Below are 21,157 nucleotides of genomic sequence, written 5' to 3'. Positions count from 1 at the left end.
TTACCTGCGCACAGCCCCCGTGGAAGGGAATGGGGAGCCCCCCCCCAGACTCCTCAGGGCTGCCAGCGGCCTTCACCCCTCCCCAGCCCCGCCCTTCCTCCCCAGCAGGGGGGAGCCTGCGCGTCTCCCGTGGCCGCAGGCGGAACAAAAGGGGTGGGGGCGGGCTGGGCTCCTTATCTGATATTTTTGCCTATCGCGTCACCTAGTGGTCGTCTCGCTAACTGCCGCTGGAAAACACTTCCTCACACAACTAATCCGGGTCCCCCTCCGCCATCTTACAGCGGGAACCACCTCCGAGGTGGGCCGGCCCAAGCCAGTTCTTCTGCGCAGAGCGGCCTGACCTCCTCCTCCCTCAGCCCCCTTTGCGTCAGCTCCAACAGCCAGCCAGCCAGCCTGCCCTGCTGCCCGGCGCTACTGAACATCTTTTCAAACATCGGTGTGGCCGGACGTCATGTTCCCTAATACCTCCAGAATCTGGCCCCTCCCGAGAGAGCCATCCCTTAAGGAAGCATCTTTGTAAAGAAAAATAGGGAAGACAGAGAGAACTCCATTCATCAAAACCAATCAATACCCGGAAAGCTCGGCCTTCTTTGAAGTGCTCCTCACCCGTGGGCGCCACTTCATCCTAGCCTTTCTTTGCAATTCCTCAGCAAATTTGCCATGGGTTGGATGGGGAGAGGAGCTATGGCTTTTTCTGTCCACGTGGGCGGAGTCCTGGAGTCTAGGATTCCCCGGGCTTCCCTTTGCAGCAGTTCAGGGAAGTGTTTCCCTGTTTAATGGGTTCTCTCAGTGCTGCGAACAAAGGCCTCCAAGTGAGCCGTATCCGCAACAGATTTTGGACAGGACTCAGTGCTCAACTCAGAGAGTTGCCAGGGAGGACCGGGACTGGCTCGGCAGTTCAGTTGTGAGCGGGCCCCACAGAAAGAAGGAAATTGTATAGTGAACAGATAAACTCCACAGCGATTAAAAAACTAGCCACTAGGTGTCAGTGTTGCCTCAAAAAATGCCAGCTTCGGCAGTCTCAAAATGTGCCCAGTTTCTGACACTTCTGCAGGCTTTTCGGTCACCTAGGACAGCTGGGCCTTTCCATAGCTTTGGCCTAAATGAACAAGTGCCTCCCATCGAGGCCCAAAGTGCTCCCACTTGTCCAAATTGCTCCCGATAGCCCGAAGGTGCTCCAGAGAGGGTGGTAACAAAGCACTTTTGCAGACTGGAAAGAGGAAGGAGGAAAACACAAGACTGGCCTGGGAGGCATGTTCCCAGTCTGGAGCCAACCATCGAGTTCACCCTTGCTTTACAGATGAGGAAACAATTTATAGAATGAGGCTCAATGAGCAAAGTGACTAGCCCAAGGTCCCATGGCAGAGCAGAGACCTAGGTCCAGTCTTTGACTATCCAACTTCCCCTATGATGCCAATGTCTGTTTGAACTCCACTTGGCTACAAGGTCTCAAATTTGGGACAAGCAATTTTCCCCTTAGTGTGGTTTAGTTTAATTAGATTATTTTCCACTTGACAGTTTGCTGAGAATAATTCCACTGAGCTAAGGAGAGTGACTACCTTTGGAGGTAGTATGGAAAGAACTGTCCCAGCTCTGTGGGGTCCAGTCTGCCTGGCTTCCTTGAATAGGCTTCTGGGAATCTACATAGGAAAGGACATTAGAAATTGTCTAGTGAATCTCCATTTTACAAAAAGGAAGGTTGAGGCCTAGAAAAGGGGAGGGACTTGGTCAAGGTTGCACATGAAGTCAGTAGAAGAGGGGAGGTCTTTGGGCCCCAAATCCAAAGGCCATTTCAAAGGCCCCAGGCACAAGGAGGTCAAGAGAATCGGGAATTCCTTAGGAGGGTCCACATTTTCTGTCTGTAGGATTTGGACTTGGTGCCCTCACTTCCCCTATACTCTGCCTCTTTACCTGCCCATTAGCTCTGCAAATCAGCTGCAGGAAAAACTGACTTTACTCTTGAAGCAGATAGAGCAGTGAGCAGATAAGGCCTGAGATGGAGAACTGTTGATCTGCCTCTTTCCTCTGAAGGGCTTAGAGGAGGGCAGGAAGGAGGGCAGCTGGGGAAGAGGGTAAGCAGGGAGAAGGGCTGCCAAGGAGGAGGGCACGCAGGGAGGAGGGCTCTAGATTCTCCAAGTGACCAGCTGCCTTTTCAGTCCTGAAAGGGAGTGTTTCAAAAAGGGTTCAAGCTTTAGGATGATTTTCCTGCAACTTTTGTTCCGTTACTTTGAGTTGGGAGAAGTGAATTTAACAGAAACAAAGTAAGTTTGAGTGGCCTTTTTACACTTCTTTAAGGTAGATACAGCCCATTAGACTTGTCACTCTTTTGAGCCTGGGTGGCTGGGCAGCTGAATGTTGAGGAAAGACTGAGACCTGGGTCAGAAAGACCTAAATTTCAATCTTTACTCCACGTGACCCTGAGCAAGTCCCTTAACCTAGATTTCTGTTTCCTCAGCTGCAAAATCGGGTCAATAATAGCACCTCCCTCTCGGGGTTCCTATGGGGGGGGGGAAATGAGATAATCTTTGTGAAGTGTTTTGTCAACGCTAAAGCCCTGTGAGGCGGAGTGAAGGCCCATGGCTTACTCAAGGTCAAATAGCTGTGGAGCAGTGCCAAGCTCCTCCCTAGGAAGGTTGCCTTGATCTAGATTCCTAGTAATGCCACTTCAAAAAGTCTCAGAGGATAGAATTCAAATTTAAATGAGGAAGATTCATTTTTCAAATGTGGGCTAGGCTTGTGCACGAGAGTTTCCTGAGCAGGCCATGGCCCCTATCGCCTAGGGAGCAGAGCCCCAGAGCTGCCCGGCTTCTCCTGGGCCTCCTGCCACCCCACAGAAGGCTGCTTGCCGCTCCTCGGGAGGAAGGCACAGAGCCCGGGCGTCGATTGCCATGGCCCTTGGCAGACCACGATGCCCCATGCCGGCGTCCCCGAGGACTGGTCGGCTAGCTTTCTGGACCTCAGCGATCAGCGGGTCCCCTTCAGCTGTACTTCCGAATTCTAACCTCGTGGGGCATACAGGACAGGATAAGTCTGGACTGAGGCTCTTGCTCGGTTTAGTCCTTCACCCATCAAGTGCCTACTACGTGCCAGGCGCTGTACTAAGTGGTGGGAATATAAGGAAACGACTAATGGAAAGAAATGGAAGAAACCTGGGAAAGACCCAAAGTGCGAAGCAGAATGGGAGTGCGCCGCCCCCCAACGGCAAGGAGCACGTAAGGCAAGCCGGGGAAAGCTGGCGAGGAGCCAGTCAGGGAGTGCCAACGGCTGCGTCGCACTCCGGGCCGAGCTGGGCGAGGGCCAGAATGGGCACCACGAATTCTGAAGAGTCGGCCTGAGAAGCGCGGCCCCGTCGGGCTGCAGGGAGGAGCGTACAGAACGTCAGGCAGCCTCCCTGACTCTCCCTGAGAGGCCGGTGCCGGGAAGAGGCGTTCCCTGGGAGGCTTTGGCACGCGCCGTTGACGAATAGCCGCTAGCCGTGTTCTTCGCAGCCAATAGGAGGCCACCGTCGGCCGAAGGGGCGGGCCCAGACAGTTCCCAGGAGGCCGGAAGCCAAGCCCAATCAAAGGAAGGAGCGAGTTCAAGCGCGGCCAATGAGCGCTTGAGGACCGTCGCAGCAGGCTTTGGGAGGGCGCGGCTCCCTGCCTCAGCCAATGCGCACTCGGAGGCGGCCTTTTCCGCCATTCGGCGCTCCAGGCTGTGGTAGTTTGGAAGAGATGGCGGCTGAGAATACTGGCGAAGGGGTAGCAGCTGCCGCAACAGCGGCGGGCGAGTAAGCCCGTTGGGGGGCGGATGGGACAGCCCGGGGCCAGGGGATCGAGGTGGGGGAGGGGAAGGTTTGCATCCAGGGATCGGGGGGGGGCAGCCCGGGCGCCAGCGGGGGATGGGGGGGGGGCAGCCTGGGGCCGGGGGATAGAGAGGGAAGTGGGGTTCCGGGACTCTGGATTGACATGGGAGAGGTCTGGGGTTCATTTTCTCTTCCTGCCTAGCCCCCTCCCCTCCGAGTTATTTTCTGCTCTTCCCCTCCCCCCCCAAGAGCTCTGGCTTCCACCTCAGCTGCCTTAGCAGCCCCCAGTGTTCAGGAGGACGTTTCATCGGCAATGCTGGCAGAGTTCTTGAAGGTGAGTGCTTGGAGATCCTCCCCCATTCACCCATACCTAGAGATGCCCAGCTAAAGAGCCCATTGACATCCAGAGCTCAGAGAGAACCGTTCTCTACTCTGTGAGATCCTGACACTCATGTGTAGCTTCTATCTGCTAAGATGACTTGAAATGCATTCCTGAACCCTTCCCTCTAGGATTCAAGGAAGAAGGAGAAGTTGCTGTGGAGCCAGCTGCAGGTGGTAGATGCCCTTCAGGGGTTCCTGGAGCACGTGGACATGACTGTGGACACTGAAGAAGAAATCCGTGAGTGTCCAAACCTCTTGGAGGAGTGGGGGCTGCCTGGAGGGAGGTAGGAGGGAGCACTGAACTCCCATTTCGATCTTCTCTGATCCAGGGGCAGAAGCCAGTGCAGCCCAACAGCTCTGGAAGGACCTAAAGGCTGAGCACCAGAAGCAGGTGGAAGCCATTGAGGCTGACTTACCAAGGGCCCTGGAGCAATTGGAGGCCAGTGAGAGGAAGCAGGCTTTATTGGGGAATGCTCTGAGGCAGGCCCAGGCCAAGAGGCAGGCTTTGGAGGAGTGGAGGAATGTGGCCCAGACCCGATGGAGGCAAGAGCAGGTGAGGGCAGGGGAGGGTGGGGGAGGCCGGGTGAGGGCAGGTGAGGAAGGGTTCTCGAAGGGCAGCAGCATGGTGGCAAGTCTTACTTCTGTCCTTAGGAAAAGCGAAAGCAGCAGTTAGTGGCTGGAGCCCAGGCCCAGAGTGAACACCTGGAGAATGCCAAGAAACGCTGGGTACAGGTGCTGATGCTCCAGCGTGAAGAGCAGGAAGACATGCAGAGGTGGGGCCCAACAGGAGAGGCTGGAAAGAGGAAGGTGGCTAGGGGCCAGGGCCGGGGGGGGGGGGGGCAAGAGGGGAAGAAGGAGAGCTGAAGGAGGGCAGGGTGCTGAGCAGCGGCCTCTCTTCCCACAGGCTTGTCACCTTCCTAGGACTTCTGGAGATGTTGCACAGTGCTGATGGGACAGAGGAAACAAAAACCTCTTTGGAATGCCAGCAAGCCTCCTGCAGTAACTCCTCCCCACCTCCACAAAGGCACATCCAATAAAGCTGGCAGCCTTTTTGTCTTTCCCAAGATTAATGAGAGCTATGGGGACCATCCTCTGCACAGACCACCAGGAAGATCCCACTTAGAACAAAGAATTGGGCCAATCCTCCCCACAGGACCCCTGGCTTCAAGCCTTCCCATCCCAGGTGAACTTCCTTTTCTTCCTGTTTTCCCCCAGCCCACACCCAGCAGCCCCATCCCCAGAGCCAGACCCTAGGCTACACTCAAAACAACAGCCCAGTGTCAAGCCTGTAGTTGCCTTGGAGACAACGTTGTTCAAAGTGCTCCCACCTTCTTCCTCCAGCTACTTGGTACTATTGTCCTCTTCGCTGGGGGCTACCAGGGTAGAGGTTGCCTTGAAGCTGCGTTTGCGCTTTTGAACATTCTGTTCAGGGCGGAAGATGATGATGTACACCTTGGGCACATAGAGCATCCCCAGGGAGACTGAGGCACTGAGACTCATCGACACAGTCAGTGTTGTTGTCTGGATGTATATCTGATTCAAAGGAAAGGGGTGTTGGCCTGGTCCCAAGCAGCCAATCCACCCCCTTCCCTATGCTGTAGCCAAAGGAGCAGAGAGATGACTCTCCTGGGCGGAGTTCAGCCAAAAGGCTGGATGGCATTTTAGGGGTGGGAAAGGGTGGCCAGGTTAAAGGGCCCATTATGGGCAAGGTGAAAAGGATGAATGAATAAACACAAGTGAACACAGGGTAAGCTGAATGATCAGGTTAGCAATGAGATGAACAGAGGCACGATACATTTAATTGGTGAATGTTTAAATGTAGAAGTGACTGAATTCGAGATTCTGCCCAAGAATGCCAAGTGGGCAGGCAACGCTCTAGGGCTGAATCCTTACCTTCTCAGCAGACTGGGCTGTACCAAAGAAGATGGGCACAAAAGCAAGCCACACAATACAGGTGGTGTACATAGTGAAGCCAATGGGCTTTGCCTCATTGAATGTCTCCGGAACCCCACGAGCTTTGATTGCATAGACGGTGCACGTTACCATGAGCAGCAGGCTGTAGCCAAGGCAGCCAATCAGAGAGAGATCTGACATATCACACTTGAGGACACCTCGAGCTTGTTCTGGGTCTGGTGTCCGCTGTTCTTCATAGTCAATGACACTGTGTGGTGGCTGGAAACCCAACCAGGCCACTACACCTATGACCTGAAAAATCAGTTTTACACGAAAGCCAGTTCACTTTGAAAAGAACTCAATCAAGGTGGGTGACCCACTTTACAGGAAGCTATTCTTTACTTTCTAGGGCCTTAAGCATTTTTGAAATGGGACCTTTCTTGGGAACCGAATTAACAAAAATGGGTGCCTTGTCTTCCCTCGAATCCTATGGACTTTGGCCTTGATTGAGAGGGCCCAAAAACACACCTGCACAGAAGTGAGGCTGAAGGTGATGACAAGCTGGGAAGTGGGGCTGATGAAGGGTGGAGGGGTCACAGACCTCTTGCCTCGTTCAAAGATGCGATAGATGCGATTGGTTTTGGTGAGTAGGGCAGAGTAGCTCAGGGCGGTGCCTAGCCCAAGAAGGAGGCGGCGGGCAGCACAGATGGCAGGGCCTGGCTCAGCCACCATGAGGAAGGTGATGGCGTAGATAAGGAAGATGCCTGTGAGGAGAATGTAGCTGAGCTCACGGCCTGAGGCCCGGACAATGGGGGTATTGTGGTGCCTTATAAAGGTGACCAGCACTGAGGCAGTGGCTACAATGCCTGCCACAGCCAGCAGGAGGGGCAGTATGGCCCAGGGAGAGGCCCAGTCAAGGCGGATGACAGGTGTGGGCCGGCAGCCTGTATGATTCAATGTAGGCCTGGCTCCTAGTGGGCAGGCCTCACAGGTAAACTCATCCACCTGGTAGCGGTAGCCATCGCAGGGTTCACAATGCCAACAGCAGGGGACACCTTTCACCATCTTCTTCCGCTCCCCAGGCCCACACGGGAGACTGCACAGGGAAGTCGGTGGCAGCAAGGGGCTGCCCAACCACTCCAATTCTTCTACCTGAGGGCAGAGGCTACAGGAAATCATCTTAAACACACTTTCTTCACCTTTTAGGGGCCTCACGGACCCCTTCCTAGGATCATCTTTTTAAAACAATTGAAGGGAGTGCCAAATTAGTTACAGGTAAGAAAAATGTAAGTCCCTGGACCCCCTGAAGTCTATCCATGGAGCCCAGCTTGATCTGAATCTTCTCGGGGTCTCCTGTTCTTGCTTCTCTTAGCTCCCAACCCTCCACTTCCACCCCATTCCTACTAGTTCCACAAGGAAGATGTCAATGCCATGTAAGGATAGCCCCAGAGGTCCATGAAGGCACCAAACCTGCCATGTCAAGGGTGTCCCCCTGGAGCTGACTTGAAATCTGACATTCCCAGATAGACCAGGAGGACTCAGAAGTCATTAGCCCTGCCCCCTGCCTGCCCTTCCCTGATCCTTTAGCCACAAACCCCACTCACATCAAGCTTCAAAGATTCAGTCCACTGGCCCACTGCACGGTAGCCTCCACTGCCATTCTTCACTTGGTACTGAAAGATGTCATAGCGCCCAGGAGCGTCCCCGTTCTCATTGAACATCACAGGGGTCCCTGCACTGCCTGGAGAGGGAAAAGTTACCCTAAAGCCACATCTCCCTGTCCTGTTTTCCTGCTGCCACTATCTGAGCCTGCCCACTCAGGAGGCTGAAGAGAAGACTGTCTGTGACTGATCCCCTCCGTCTAGGACGCCATGTGAGCGCTGAAACCAGCTCAAGGCCTAGTGGATGACAAGCCAATGAGCAATGGGGAAAGCCCTCTGGGAACCTTTTTCACAAGCTCTTTAGAAACAGTTAGAGACAACTAGGTGGTCCACTGGATAGTGCTGGGCCTGGAATGAGGAAGAGCCAAATTCCCAAATTCGGATCTGACCTCAGTCACTTAAGTAGCTGTGTGATCCTGGGCAAATCACTTCACCTCTGCCTCAGTCTCTTCTGCTGTAAAATGGAGATCTGAATGCCGGGAGGCTCCACTGAAATAACATTTGGAGAGAGCCCTAGAAATGTGTCCCTGTAAGTCCCACTGTTTCGATGGGGAATTTTATGTGTGTACATTATTTAAACAAAATAAATAATTGGAAAAGCCATGTACCTCAGGCCTACCTGATGCCGGTGTTCCCTGAACCACAGCCCAGACGAAGTTCAAGTAGAGCATAGACTTCTTAAAAGTCAGCTCTGCCGACTTAGAATTCTGCTGTGCTAAGGCTTCCTGAGGGGAAGGCTCAACTCTGCTGGAGGGACCCCTTATTTTGCATAACAATGGGGAAAGTGAGTATGAAGCCTGTAATGTCAGTCCTTTAAGGGCCAATATTCCAACTCCCTCTATTTACAAAAGAAGAAAGTGAGGCCCAGAGGAGAAAAGAACCTGCTCAAGTTCCCAAAGCAAGGGACTTTTTGAGTCAGAACCTGAACCTAGTTTTCCTAAAGACCAGCTCTATGCTCTTTTCATAAAAGGTTCTAGGTTTGCGAAGCTTCTCATAGCAAAAGATCCTCCTTTCTTGGTGCCCTGGGCCCAGCTTACCATTGAAGTGAACTGCTCGGATGTAGTGCAGCAGTGTGCGTCCATCGGTGGGGCTCATGGCAGGACAAAGCCCGGTGTAGCCTGGACACAGAGCCTGATGCATGCTGTGGAGGGCATGGGCAATGGCATAGACAGCGTCGATCACAAACTGCACCTTGCCCTCCTGCTTGTAGGCTGAGTCTCGGCCAATCCTCTCTTCACCTGTACACTTTCGGGTGGCAGCATCGTCAGACTGGGCACCAAAGCCTGTTGTCAGCTTGCAGTTAAAATTATCTTCCCAGAATTCAGCAAACCAGATGTTCCGCCGGTTGTTCTCCAAGGACCGGGTGGTGAAGTACTGGTCAAATCCTACTTGGCAGAAGGAAAGATGGTGACTCTTCCTAGATCCAGTCTCAGGTGATCCAAGGTGAAGGAGAGAAGAGGATGTGCCCTGGGGTGGGGAGGTGGAGCGCCCTGCGGATGCCGGCAGGGCCAGGTTGCTTCACTGCCCTCCTGGCTGCAGGGCAATGCCTCCCTCACCACCATGGCTGGGGATACTCTGATTTAGACTGAGCTAGTATTGAAAATAGGTGAAATTAGGGAAGGGAGCAAATCCCACTGTCTTATTTTCTTCACAAGCTCACTTGGGGTCACCTTCGATGTAGTTGGATAGTTAGTGAACTTACAGTTTCCAGGGCTTATGACTGAAGAAGCTGGCAAGGGAAGGCACATTCCAATCCTTCCCTCAGAGCTGCCTTTTCTAACCTTGCCTTCAAGGAGCCCACTGCTTTCCCAGTACCACCCCCTATGTTCACAGCAAACACTCCCTCTTTTTGAGAATCCCCTTTTACATTGGAGTGTTCAAAGAAGGTACGCACCATCAATGGAGGCCCGCTTGGGCAGAATGGTGATAGCGCCCACTGCCACGTCCTCAACGTTCAGAATGGGGGAGGTCTTGGCCCCCCAACTGTCTGAACCAACCCACAGGAAGTGGCCTGTCAGGTTGGCCTGTTGTGCAGCTTCCAGGACCCGCCTAGGGAGGTAGGGGTCAAAAGGATGCAATTTGGGGGTGGGGGGGGCTTGGCATTGGGCCTGAGGTCTTGGGATCACCCTCCACCCTCCCTCCCTCCCTCCCTCTAGTTTGTGCACTTCACCCCCAAGCAGACAGCTGAATTGCAGCAATAGGGTAAGCCCTGGTTGTCTGTGAGGTTTTGAGTTCTCTTCTGCACACTGTTCTGCCTTCTTGGTCTGGCCTCTTGGTTATTCTGAAGCCAAGGGGCCCTCCCTTTCCTCCCATCTCCTTACTTGATGTCGTCTTCTATGGCGAAGATGATGATGCCTCGGGCATTGGGCGTCTCCATGAGCCTTTTGATGACTTTAGCAAATTCTCCTGGCTTCGGTTCTCGGGGGATTTTGATAGACTGAGCTATGCAGACGCCTCCTGGGGCCCACCCCAAAGAGAGATGGCCCATTGTCTTCCCCTCCCCTCCCCCCACCCTGTCCTTATGCTGCTTCCTGCAGCCACTGATTTCCCAAGGAAAAGCAGTCTCAGTTGTAGCTTGGACTGGGGAAAGAACCCTCAATGGCATGAGTGACCAAGGTTGAGGGGAGGTCTCCCTAGCCTCAGGAAGTACCCTGGCAGAAAATCAGGTCCAGCTACTTGCCCTTGGTGGGCGTGTAGCTGACAAATTGGAACTAGTCTATGGGAGGAATGGGGAAGATCCTCTTGGGAACTCAAAAACACTGCCTGGAGGGATCAAGCAAGGTTTTCTTGGCATGGTTCATTTTTCTTTCAGGTGCAGTGACTTAAAATCCCCCCTCTGCTGGGTACAATCTGGGCTGCCTCCATTTTAACCTCTGTCAGATGGGGGGTTGGGTGGGGAGGGCTTGGCCTAGCAGACCTCTCAGGTGGCTTCAGCGCTAACTTTTGGTTGGTAGGATTCCCCCTCCTCCTTGCTCCTCTGCTGTGCTCACCAGCTTCCCGAGAGATCTGCACAAAGGCCTCAACTCCGCTCTCCCCATAGTTGCCCTCAGAAGCCAGAGTGGACACATAGTTCCAGCCCAGAGCCCGCACAACATCCACCATGGCTTGGGCTTGGTAGGAATCTGGTGGGACCACCCGGGAGAAGAAGTCATAGCGGGCATTGTCACTGAGCTCCGGGGCTGTGGATGCGTAGCTGATCTGAGGGATCTGGGGGGAAGAGCTTGGTCTCCATCAATGGGTTGGGAGGTATTCCCCACCCCCCAACACACACACACCCCAACCTGCCCTCCACTCCCACCCTTGATCACACACAGCGAAGAGTCGAAGCACGTTGGCCACCATGATGGAAACAGAGCTGGCTGAGGCGCCCACGACGGCTGCCACACGCTGCTCAGGCAGGGCCCCGATGGGCTGGCCACCCCCTGGGCAGCGGGCCCCAGAGGCAGGCCGAAGTAGCGCCTGCACAAAGGTGAGGGCCTGCTCCAAGGCATGTGTGTCCCGAGAGCATGTGTCCAGCAGACGAGCGCCTAGGCGCACCCCAGGCAGCAGGCCTGGGTCTGCATTGATCCGGTCCAGGGCATAAAGCATGGCCTCTAGACGGTGCACACCCTGCTCCTTCTTCACTGGCCCGCAAGGGGCTCCTGCTGCTCCTCGTGCGTGCACAGGGAACAGGCCGCCAAGCGTAACATCCCCTGGGAGCCTCACTGCTTCCCCAACAGCACGCTGCGCCCCTATGCAGGTCAGGGGGCCCAGCAGCAGCAGCAGCAGCAGCCGGAGGGGGATACAGCAGCAGCAGAGTCCTGAGGGAGGGGACAGTGAGATGGGGGGTGCTGATGGACAGCTGATGGCTCACCAGGTCACCAGCTCACTATTGCGGGCTTACTTTTCTTCTATCCATCTTCTATCCTCCCTCCTTCCCTCTTACTTTTCTGAAGCCCTTTGTATCTGCAACCCATCTGGCCAGTTCATTGAGTGACATTGGGAATAGTTTCTGCCTTCTTTGGGCCTCACTTCACCCTATTTGTGAAACAGGTGTGAGACCCTCTCCCTGGGGCAACCCCTCCCTAGCTTGTTTTTAACCCTGCTTCCTGATCCTCGTGATGGGAATGAGATCTGAACCCCTAAAAGGAAAAGACTATGTCTTTGGGATCTGGACCCCAAAAGGAAAAGCCCCTGGCCTTTCACATGTAGCCCAGATCGGTGGTGTTCACCTGGGTCACCTGGCCCTTTCTAGTTAATAATCATTCCTGGGTGGCCCCCATGGTCTGCACCCAGCCCCACCCTAGACTGCCACTCCTTAATTCCGTCTCGACCCCTTCCACATGGCACCTGGCGCTTGGCCCTTCTGGGTTCTTCCCTGTTAATTACCTCCCAGTCACCCCAGAATACTTGGCCACTCCTAGATCTTTCCCACAGTCTCTCTGTATATAAGGTCCATTTTGCCCCCCATTAAAATTCTCAGATTGTTAAGAGTCTGGCCAATAGCTCAGATTCAGTCTGGCCGGCCTGTCACAATATGTCACAATAGGGGGCATTCTTAAAATCTCATGTACCAAGTGTCCTAATAAACCTTGTCTTTGGCTGAAAGAAGCCTTTGATCTAATGCATTTGAGGCAGGACCTGTACCACTTGCCCTTGAATTTCAGGGTCCCAACATCCCTAGACCTCAACACCACCCCCTCCATCCTTTCTTCCTCTCCATGATACCATCCGGCCATTCTTACCTGCCTGGAAATTCCTGGTGCCTCCTAAGGGATGCCTTTTCTGGCTGATGCTTCTGCACCTGGCTCCCCTAAGCCCTGCTGGATCCATTTCTCCCCCTTCAATGCTTACAAATCCAACCAGTTATGTCTTCAAGGCTCCAGCTTTTCCTCCTCTTTCTGGTTAGTTCTGCCAGACTATTCCAATCTCGGAAGCCTGGCACTCCTTTGATCCCTGTCCTTTGAGCTCCCTCACAAGAGACTGAGCTGCCTATCAGGGGGACCAGGTATTCTCTGGCCAGCTGGATGGGGAGGGAGTGGGGAGGGTTCTTCCCTGGCCACAGGCCTGAGTGCCAGATGTTGAGGTATATAAGGCGATGGGTTTAGGGTTAAAACCAACAAATCCCCTGAGATACAGCCCCCAAATGCACTGCTCATCTTGCAGGCAGAAAGATTGGAGACTAGAGTAGAACAACTGTACCCCCCCTCCCCCCTCCACAATCTTTGGGCGATGGATCTCTAAGCCCTTTCCCTTCTATTTCCTCAGCCATGGCCAAGTTCCAGTGAAGAAAGTCTCTCACTGTTATCTTGGAACCTAACTTTGCCCTGCCTTCATCTTGGGCCCTCGGGTTTCTCCCTTTAGCAAATGAGACAGTGAATCAGAGGATATCTGAACCTTCTCTTAGCCTAATTAAAAACCAGTCATTCAAGTACCAAGGCCAGTCTGACCTGTGGTATGACCCCTGACAAGTCCTCAGCCTTCTCTGAAGTTGTCTCCTTAGCTGTGAAATAAGGGTATTAGATTGGTCACACTGGTAACTGGATCTCTATCCCACACTGTAAGAATCAATCACCGGCAAGCATGGAGCCTCAACTTCCTGGATCTAGGGGCCTAGTGGATGTGGACATGCCACTGTTCTAGCATTTGCTATTAAATGTCTTAAACAGAAAAGGGAAGGTCCCTCCCCGGAAAGCTATTGGGTCCATCACAAGACCCAAGCCTGTTTCAGAGCCCCATCTGTCCCAGCTGGAGCTTTCAATGAGATGATTTATGTTGGATCTTTGAGGGATTATTTGGTCAGGGAGAGAGGCAAGGCTTCCAGAGGACAGAGACCTGGGATTAAGCCGGAGACTATGATCTCCTAACCATCATCCCAGATTAAAGGGGGGGGAGGGGGGAAGGGGGAATGGGACTGCAAACTGAATGACGTTCTAAGAGCACAGAGGTCTATGGGAGGTAGTTTCTTTTGATTTTCTATTGCCTAGATTTATTCCTCCACCTGATACTTCCAAGAGAGGGCCATCTCTTAATCTTTTATTTTTTCTGAAGAGAAAAAAGTTCAGCAAAAATGATTAATGAATTCGTAAAACCCAACCAAATCCCCACCCTGAGGTCATCTACCAAGTTTCCTGCCTGTTGACCTTCCACCTCCAGCCCCGCTGTGCCACCTCCCATCTTTTATCTCTTCTTTGGGACCAGGCAATGAACACATATTAAACTCGTACTATATGCCAGACACTGTGCTAAGACCAAGCATATCATCTGTAATTTTGCAACATTCACGTTTTATTAATTTGGGTGATAGTTCTGTTTTGTTTCGGGGTTTTTGGGGGTGAGACAATCGGAGTTGTGACTTGCCCAGGGTCACATAGCTAGGTTGTGTCAAATGTCTGTGGGAAAATCTGAACTCGGGTCCTCCTAAACCCAGGGCCTGGGCGCTCTCCACAGAGCCTGCCAGCCGCCCCTCGTGGGGTCATTCACCACGTCTCAGCAGGTTATTTTCCCCAATTTGCTTCCTTCACTCTGCGTTAAGGCCCTGCAAAACTGCCCCCAAATGAAGAGCGCGGAGCCGCTTCGGCACACGCCAGTCTATGGGCAGCAGCCTTTCTGCCAGCGCTGGGCGAGGGAGCTCGCTACTCGCGCTGACTTTCTCGAGGGGCCAAAGGGCGCGGGCCTTTCCATGCCCGATCTCCGGCAGCTTCCACAGCCCGACGACGCCAGGCCCGTGTCCGGGCGGCTCGGCCAAGAACAGGGGGGCGGCCAGTGGACAGCGAGCCCAGGACGAAGAGCGCGGAGGGAAGGGGCGAGGGGCAGCCCCGCGGCGCCGTGAAGAGACCGGGAGAATCCTGGGACAGAAGGGTATGAAACCCAGAGAGGACGTGCGCGCTCCCGTCCGCCCCCGTGTGAGTACGTTTGTAGACCCGCCCTTGCGTGCGTACTCTGCACGTGCTGCATGCGCACGTCCCCGCCCGCGAACCTCCACAACCGACCGGAAGTCATTGAGCAATCCGGGCAGCCCCCTGGGGCTTTGCTCCTGCGCTCTCGCGGCTCCCGAGGCCCCGCCCCTGCCGCCCCGCCTCGCCTGATTGGCCAGCCAGGCCAGTGTCTCGGTGCCCCGCCCCGGCTTCAGTGAGGGGGGGCGGAGCACCGAGGGGCCCGGCCCAGCCGGCGGGGTTCCTCATTGGGCGTAGCTGCGGTCGGCGCTCAAGCTGTCCCGGATGGCGATGAGAGCGGCGCGGCCGCAGCCGGGTTCCGAGGGGTTCGATGTGAGTTCTCTGCCGGAGTTAGAGTCGGAGTTGGTGTCGGCGTCGTCGGAGTCGTCGGAGCAGGCAAGGGAACTCGGCTCGAGCGGGAAGCGGGTGGTGCCCGGCATCATATACCTGGGGCATATCCCGCCGTGCTTCCGGCCCCTGCACGTGCGGAACCTGCTCAGCGTCCACGGCGAGATCGGCCGAGTCTTCTTCCAGCCGGAGGGTGAGCCTGAGCACACACGTGGTGGGCAGGGAGGGCGGCTAGTGCGCAGGCGCGGCGGGTGGGGGCGCAGGGAAGAGGCGGAGCCTGGTCCCCTAGCTCCTTCCCCCCGCTCCCCAAACCGGGATGAAAGCCTTAAAACGCCTGTGGGTGGGTGGAACCTTCAGCCTGTCTGTTTCTATTCCGGCAAAGTAAGCTAAGGTCTCTTCCCCTGGCTACATGCAAGTGGTGGGCAGAGGTGGGGGATCTCCCCGAGGCCTGGACCTTGACCCTGACCCTTCTGTCTGTCTGTCTGTCTGTCCGTCCCTGCTTGCGCACCCAGATCGATTGGGGCGATGGAAGAAGGTGCCCACCGCGGCGAGGGGCCGCCGCCTGGGCCAGGGCTACACCGAGGGCTGGGTGGAGTTCCGGGACAAGCGGGTAGCCAAGCTGGTGGTGGCCAGCCTGCACAACACGCCCATGGGCTCCCAGCGCCGAAGCCCCTTCCGCTACGACCTGTGGAACCTGAAGGTGAGGCCGGGCAGATAGCGGGCAGGACAGAGAGGGCCGGGCTGGGCAGCGGCGCTGACTTGCTGGTGGCCTTCCTTCCCAGTACTTGCACCGATTCAAGTGGAGCCATCTGAGTGAGCGCCTGGCCTATGAGCGGCAGGTCCGGCAGCAGCGTGTTCGAGCAGAGATCTCTCAAGCCAAGCGGGAAACAGACTTTTACCTGCAGAGCGTGGGGAAGAGCAAACATTTCCTGAAGAACGCCGAAGCTGCGTTGGCTGCCTGTGGGGATGGACCAGTGGTCCAAGAGAAGAGCTGGGGCTTCATCCAGCGCCCCACAGAGCTGGAGATCAGAAAACACAGAGAGATTCAGGCTCGCCAGGGCAGGGAACAACTACGAGCCCAGACACACGAGTTTGCCAAGAAGGCCCAGCCAAATGAGCCTTTGCTGACCAAAATTTTCCATTCTGGGGCCTGAGTTTCCATAAAACTGACTTTAATGACCTCAGCTTGACCAGCATAGTACAAAGGGGCCTGAAAGAGTTGTGGAAATCTAGATCAGCTCTGGATTCATTCTCTGCCCAATGGCAGCTTCCTAGCAACAGGTTTGTCTCAATAACTAAAAGATACAGCCTTAACTTTCAAGTAACAATAAAGTATTGCAATAGAGACTGTCGTTTTTTTTTCTTTAATCCCGTTTTTGCATTACCAACAAAAGTGTCTGGATGTGTGTGGACCTTTGGACAAGACTCTACCCAACCCCGGGCAGTGATCAGTTTATCTCCTGCTCCATCCCTAATTGGAAGAGGGGTAATCATGTAAGGTTTCATGGGTGAAGTAGGGAGAGCATTCCAGAGCTGGGGAAGAAAAAGGGATGAGTAGAGAGATGAATCAGACTCCAGAGCTAAGCTGAATCCAGAAGGCAGAATGTACAGTTGGGGTCAGCCCATGGCATCAGAAACACACACAGGGAAGATTTAGCCTGAAGAACTTGCCCCTAGAAATGCTGGTGAGCAAGCTAAGGGAGGCCACACTTAGAACTTTCACCCAGTTCCCTCTTAGGAAGGACCAAATCCTGAGGAATTAGTTGCTTAACACTTATCCTGTCAGTAACCCTTGGAACCCTCAAGGCTAGGTGGATCACATAAAAAACAGCCTAAAGTCCTCCCTGGTGTTGGCTGGAAGTCTCCACCGGATTTCCATCACTCTTCTGTGGCACAGAACTCTGCCTGTAGCAGATGGGAGTATAGTAGCCCCAGCCCAGGCCTAAAGTCCCTTACATGTGAGCAGGCTAGCATTAGTGTATGTGCCCAAGAGGACCCACCTCCCTCAGTCAGAGCACTGTCACCATAGTTTATTTAGAAAAATAAAGATAAAGGCAGCAAAGAAAGGCCAGGGCCCAGCTGGCCAGCTAAGCAGGCCACTAGAGTACATAAAAACAATAGATTCCTCTTGCTTCTCTGGGGGAAGGGGAGTGTAGGGGGGCACAGCAAAGGAAGGACTACCCCTTTGGCCCTGCAGATGCCACCCCCTAGGGGCTCCATTTCCAGAATTCAAATCTGAGCTTCCATGCCCCGCTTACTCTTCTCTACATGGGCCCAGCCCATGTCCCTGAGGTTAGGGTGAGTGTGTGGGGGGTGACGGGGACATGGACTGTGACCATTCTCTTGGAAACCACATGGAAGGTCAGGGTAGGCCAGATCATCAGCAGTCCATAGCGGGAGGTGGGTAAATGCTGGCTTTTGTGGGGAGGTAGGGAGGGAGGACATCTGTCCTCACCTCAGCCTTCCAGTGTAGAATGACTCGTACACAGTGTAGTAGGGAGAGCTGGGGGCAAGGGCCCCGATGGGCCAGCTCAGTGCATGGGGCCCCAGGGAAAAGGCAGGCGCTCAGCTCCTGCTGCTCCCTGAGGGGGAAGGCTCTAGGCAGCAGGCCTGGCAGCAGCCCTCATAGACTAACACGGCACAGTCTGGAGAACGCGGGTCCTGCTGCCAGTTGCCAGGCCTGCCAGGGCACAGATGGTAAGCCTCCAGGTCGCAGATGAGCTCCACCACCTCATCCACAGTGGTGAGTCGCAATGGGTGGGCCGAGTAGAGCTCGTGGCTGGGTGGGACAGGGACATCTTGCACCACCACATGGAAGTAAAGGCCTGGTTGGATGTGGATGACAGCCTCTGCTACGGTGGACAAGGGGGAACGCTGGATGATGCACAGGTCCGGCCCCCTTGGTGGGAGGACTTCCCAGTGAGCAGGTAGGGGCAGCTCATTCAGCTCTGCCAGAAACTCTTGGAGGACACTGTCTAGGCCTCCACAGGGCCCCGCTGCTGTTGGGGTGGCGCCACTCAGACTGTAAATCTCCATGATCTGGAGGGAAAAGCCCCATGGCTAGTCCCTGGCTGCTGCATTAACTCCCTCCCACTGGCTACCCAAGGCCCAGCCCTCAGTCACTCACCACGGGAGTGTTGGCCTTGGCTGCCTCCTTTTCCTCCTCCCCTTTTCCCAAGCTTTCCTCTTGTTTCCGACAATACTGTAGCTGGGCCCTATTAGCTCCCTAAAGAAAAGACAAAACCAAAGCCAATAATAAAAAAAGAACCTGTCACAGGTAATAAAGCAACATCAAGTCGAGTGGGCTGGCTGGAATGTCCAGGCTTCAGGTCTGGAGATATAGCACCACACCCTGAGAGCTAAGGTCAGGGCAGAATCCTGTGCCTCACACAGAGTATGCAAGGCCTACAAAGGCTGCACAGTAGACGTTTCCTTTTCCAAAGAGCCAGAATTCCAACTTGGATCCAAGAAGCAGCAAGTGTCAAGGAGCCTTATAAACGTGAGCCATGCCTGCATCGTGGCAGAGGCATCAACAAGGTGCTCACCCCCTCAGCCCCCCCAGTAACCACCTGGTTACCTTGCCTGCAGGGGGTGGGGAGGCAGCTCCAGGAGCTTGGGCCCCATAACTCAACCTCCTGCTTCACTGGGGAAGCAGGGAAGGACATAAACACCCCAAAGCCTGGACACTCATATTCCTGCAGGGAGGGCCCAAGAGAAAGGTCATAGTGGACTCTGGCCACCTGGCCAAGAGGCCAGCCCAAGGCCTCTCTGATTCTCCCGCACCACCCAACTGGGCCTGCATTCCCAGAGCAAAAGGCCTCTTGGGCCCCTCCAAGGCCTGGCTCCTATGCCACACTTCTCCAAGATTATCATTAGGAACTGAATGGTCCCCACTGTCAGACCAATCTCAGCCCATCTCTCAGGGGGCTCTGCTCCATTGCCCCTCCAGCAAAAGGATTGGCGAGTTAAACAGCGGGAAGGTAAGGAAAGGAGCTGGGGAACCTGGGCCCAGCAACCAGTGCTCACCTCAAGGAGGATGCAGGCTGGGGCAGGGAGCACAGGGATGCCCTCACACCCCTTCTGCTCCTGCAGGATGACCAGGTCAGTCCCTGGGGGCAGTGTAAAGCCAGGACCAAGCCCCTCCGTCAGCACAGGGAGCCCCTTCTGCTAAGGAAGGACGGGCCTGGGATCAGCGCAAGTGAGTACAAGAGGGAATGGCTAGACTGGCCTCCAAGGGCCTAGGGTACACAGGAGATGAGAGCAAGGTGGCGACGCTGCCAAAGCTGCCATGTGAGGGGGTGGGTCCAGCTCAGGATCCTGGGGGGGAGGGAGGGAGGGGAGCCATAGGAAGTTTGGGTTACCTCAAGCCCACTGCTGAGTGCCTCAGTGACCAGCCTCTGGCCCTGGAGGCCCCCAGATTTGGCCCGCTTAACCAAGGCCCCCTTCCTACGGCGTGACCGGCACCGAGGCAGAGCTGCCCCCTCTACAGCAGGGCTGTTCCACCTGGCTGTGGGCAGCAGACGTTTCTGTAGGCAGACACTTGGCTGAGCACCTTAACGAGCCATTGCCTACCCAGAACCTCCCAGGAGCCAGCCACCACACCCACCATGGCAAATCGAAGGCACTGCCTCCACCGGCATTTCTGGCGCTTCTGGTTACAGCCCCCAAATTTGGGCTTGTCCTGGCAGAAGTCACACTGGCCACAGTCCACACAGCGCCGGCATGCTGCACACACCCCACATCGGCGGCTCTGCCGGCGGCTGGAATAGGGCTGGGCAGCAGGTGAGAGAGACAAGGTCACCTGGACTGCCAGTACTCCTGCCTCCCAGCACCAGAGCAGCTCTTCACACTATTCCTTAACTACCCCCTGGAAGCTGCCTTGAACATATGGGCCTGACCAGCCTCTCACACTTCTACTAGCCCCCAGGAGTCTTCAGGAAAACCTTCCCATCTCTAACACACACACACTGGGCAGGGGACCTGGTAGGAAGGTGAGAGCTATCCTGAATACCCAGCCTGGCAGAGGAGAGCAGATAGAGCATCTTAATAGCCTTTGGGAGTCATGGCGGCCCAGTGGGCCAGAGTGAGGGGAAGGAGAGACGACACTCACTAGGAAATTAGAGCCTACACAGTAATACAGAAAGTCCTTGGAAAAGAGGGCAGGGCCACAGAGGGAGGGGGAGGGTACCCAGGCAGCAAGGCCCAACTCTGATGCCCCAAACCTTCCACCTGACAACATCCCCCTGCATTTACAAGGCAGCCCCAAGTCCAAAGCAGGCCTGGCCTACCCAGCACCCCCATGGCCTAGCAGGGCCTTACCAGCACGGAAGATGCAGAGGAGCCCTGGCCCCACTTTAGCTCTTTGGCCATATGCCCAATGTTGCACTGCAAGGATGGGGGAGGACAAGCTGGTGAAGGAGGCATTTCCAATGCCACCCCCTCCCTCTCTCCCTGAGCTGCCCTGGTATGAACACCTGTGTGTACGGGCAACAAGAAGCAACTTCCATTTGGGGGGAGAATCAAGGGCCTAGCTCTGGGGCTGGGAAATCTTGGGCCAGGCTGGGCTAGAGCCCAAAGACAGAGTATGGCTCTGTGCTGGGGACCCCTGGAGGGCAAGATCTGCCCCAAAATCCACTTCCAATCCCATCAGACTCCCAGAAGGTAGCCTGCTTTCTGGGATAGAGTGAGTGTGTGTGTGTTAGCATTTAGGGTTAGAGTCAGAGGTGTTAACCCTCAAATGCTCCCATAAAAGTTGGGGAGAGACAGGAAGGGGTGAAGGAACTTGACACTGGCAGGCAGGTGTCAGAGAGAGTGCCTAACAGAGCTGGGTGAGGGCCCCTCTCTCCCTTACCCTTTCCAGAGCTGGGCCTTGGATTCCTCATTTGTCAAAGGGGAAGGAGGCAAGGCATCACAGCCCCTTGCTTCCCCCACCCTGGGGATCCAAGTCAAAGCCGGGGAGAGGGGCCAAGGATCTTCCACTCACTGCCCAGGGCCTACTCACTAAGGTGCCCACTCCCCCCAAAAGTGGTGGTGGTAGAGTGATTGCAAACACATGATGGACAAACCACACAGCCAAAGAAAGTCAAAACAAATGAAGATCTGCGCACACATACAGACACACACACACATAGACGCACATACACACAGACAGAAGCACACACACAGAGGCATAGACA

The 21,157-nt window shown here is 55.0% G+C and overlaps 5 protein-coding genes across 8 annotated transcripts in view; 2 read left to right on the top strand and 3 right to left on the bottom strand.

Moving 5' to 3' along the window:
* WDR13 (WD repeat domain 13) overlaps nt 1–876 on the bottom strand; it is a 31,582-nt gene extending 30,706 nt beyond the window's left edge. Inside the window, exon 1 of one of the 3 annotated variants that reach the window (XM_069108167.1) lies at nt 572–876. The gene's annotated coding sequence lies outside the window, so the exon portion shown is untranslated. Of the gene's footprint in view, nt 1–4; nt 177–571 lie in introns of those variants that run through there. The other 2 variants (XM_069108177.1, XM_069108173.1) reach the window with 2 other exon arrangements.
* Nucleotides 877–3,614: 2,738 nt separating this feature from the next.
* ZWINT (ZW10 interacting kinetochore protein) lies at nt 3,615–5,231 on the top strand. 2 transcript variants are annotated; one of them, XM_069108163.1, is made up of 6 exons: nt 3,615–3,769; nt 4,034–4,118; nt 4,295–4,403; nt 4,495–4,718; nt 4,817–4,938; nt 5,070–5,231. In XM_069108163.1, exons 1-6 carry the CDS (start codon nt 3,651–3,653, stop codon nt 5,200–5,202), a joined length of 792 nt encoding a protein of 263 aa, XP_068964264.1. In that variant the 5' UTR covers nt 3,615–3,650; the 3' UTR covers nt 5,203–5,231. The 2 variants fall into 2 exon arrangements, with proteins under 2 accessions (XP_068964264.1, XP_068964265.1); XM_069108164.1 differs by having other exon boundaries at nt 4,817–4,972.
* Nucleotides 5,232–5,506: 275 nt separating this feature from the next.
* GRM6 (glutamate metabotropic receptor 6) lies at nt 5,507–12,531 on the bottom strand. The gene is made up of 10 exons (XM_069108262.1): nt 12,444–12,531; nt 11,032–11,549; nt 10,710–10,926; nt 10,041–10,176; nt 9,614–9,768; nt 8,757–9,104; nt 7,663–7,799; nt 6,587–7,210; nt 6,059–6,370; nt 5,507–5,698 (listed from the first exon to the last, which is right to left on the bottom strand). The coding sequence occupies exons 1-10, from the start codon at nt 12,529–12,531 to the stop codon at nt 5,507–5,509; spliced, it is 2,727 nt and encodes a 908-aa protein (XP_068964363.1).
* A 1,760-nt stretch (nt 12,532–14,291) lies between these two features.
* On the top strand, nt 14,292–16,326 carry LOC138177201 (activator of basal transcription 1-like). Its single transcript, XM_069108261.1, is given in 5 exon segments — nt 14,292–14,607; nt 14,717–14,887; nt 14,890–15,174; nt 15,494–15,681; nt 15,764–16,326. Coding segments are annotated over 5 exon segments (1,332 nt in total). The 3' UTR covers nt 16,136–16,326.
* Nucleotides 16,327–16,996: 670 nt separating this feature from the next.
* LOC138177149 (methyl-CpG-binding domain protein 1-like) overlaps nt 16,997–21,157 on the bottom strand; it is a 9,141-nt gene continuing 4,980 nt past the window's right edge. Inside the window, 8 exon segments of the mRNA XM_069108165.1 lie at nt 16,997–18,020; nt 18,109–18,207; nt 18,559–18,607; nt 18,609–18,676; nt 19,008–19,148; nt 19,343–19,507; nt 19,588–19,752; nt 20,301–20,366. Coding sequence (XP_068964266.1) covers nt 17,547–18,020; nt 18,109–18,207; nt 18,559–18,607; nt 18,609–18,676; nt 19,008–19,148; nt 19,343–19,507; nt 19,588–19,752; nt 20,301–20,366 — 1,227 coding nt within the window. The 3' untranslated portion in view covers nt 16,997–17,546.

This window comes from Petaurus breviceps, unplaced genomic scaffold (genome assembly GCF_028583685.1).
Source record: "Petaurus breviceps papuanus isolate PSGF00001 unplaced genomic scaffold, PetGlider_PUasm1.0 90333, whole genome shotgun sequence".
In the NCBI taxonomy this organism is placed as follows: domain Eukaryota; kingdom Metazoa; phylum Chordata; class Mammalia; order Diprotodontia; family Petauridae; genus Petaurus; species Petaurus breviceps.
This window is presented reverse-complemented; position numbering and strand designations above follow the sequence as displayed.

What these genes read in the sequence shown, in the direction of transcription:
- ZWINT (XM_069108163.1), top strand. Translation starts at nt 3,651, where the DNA reads ATGCGCACTCGGAGGCGGCCTTTTCCGCCATTCGGCGCTCCAGGCTGT. An exon ending in TGCTGGCAGAGTTCTTGAAG is followed by an intron (nt 4,119 to 4,294) that starts GTGAGTGCTTGG and finishes CCTTCCCTCTAG; the next exon opens with GATTCAAGGAAGAAGGAGAA. An exon ending in GGACACTGAAGAAGAAATCC is followed by an intron (nt 4,404 to 4,494) that starts GTGAGTGTCCAA and finishes TCTCTGATCCAG; the next exon opens with GGGCAGAAGCCAGTGCAGCC.
- GRM6 (XM_069108262.1), bottom strand. Translation starts at nt 12,531, where the DNA reads ATGGATCCAGCAGGGCTTAGGGGAGCCAGGTGCAGAAGCATCAGCCAG. An exon ending in CTGAATCTTTGAAGCTTGAT is followed by an intron (nt 7,211 to 7,662) that starts GTGAGTGGGGTT and finishes CTCTGCCCTCAG; the next exon opens with GTAGAAGAATTGGAGTGGTT. An exon ending in CAGCCCAGTCTGCTGAGAAG is followed by an intron (nt 5,699 to 6,058) that starts GTAAGGATTCAG and finishes CCTTTGAATCAG; the next exon opens with ATATACATCCAGACAACAAC.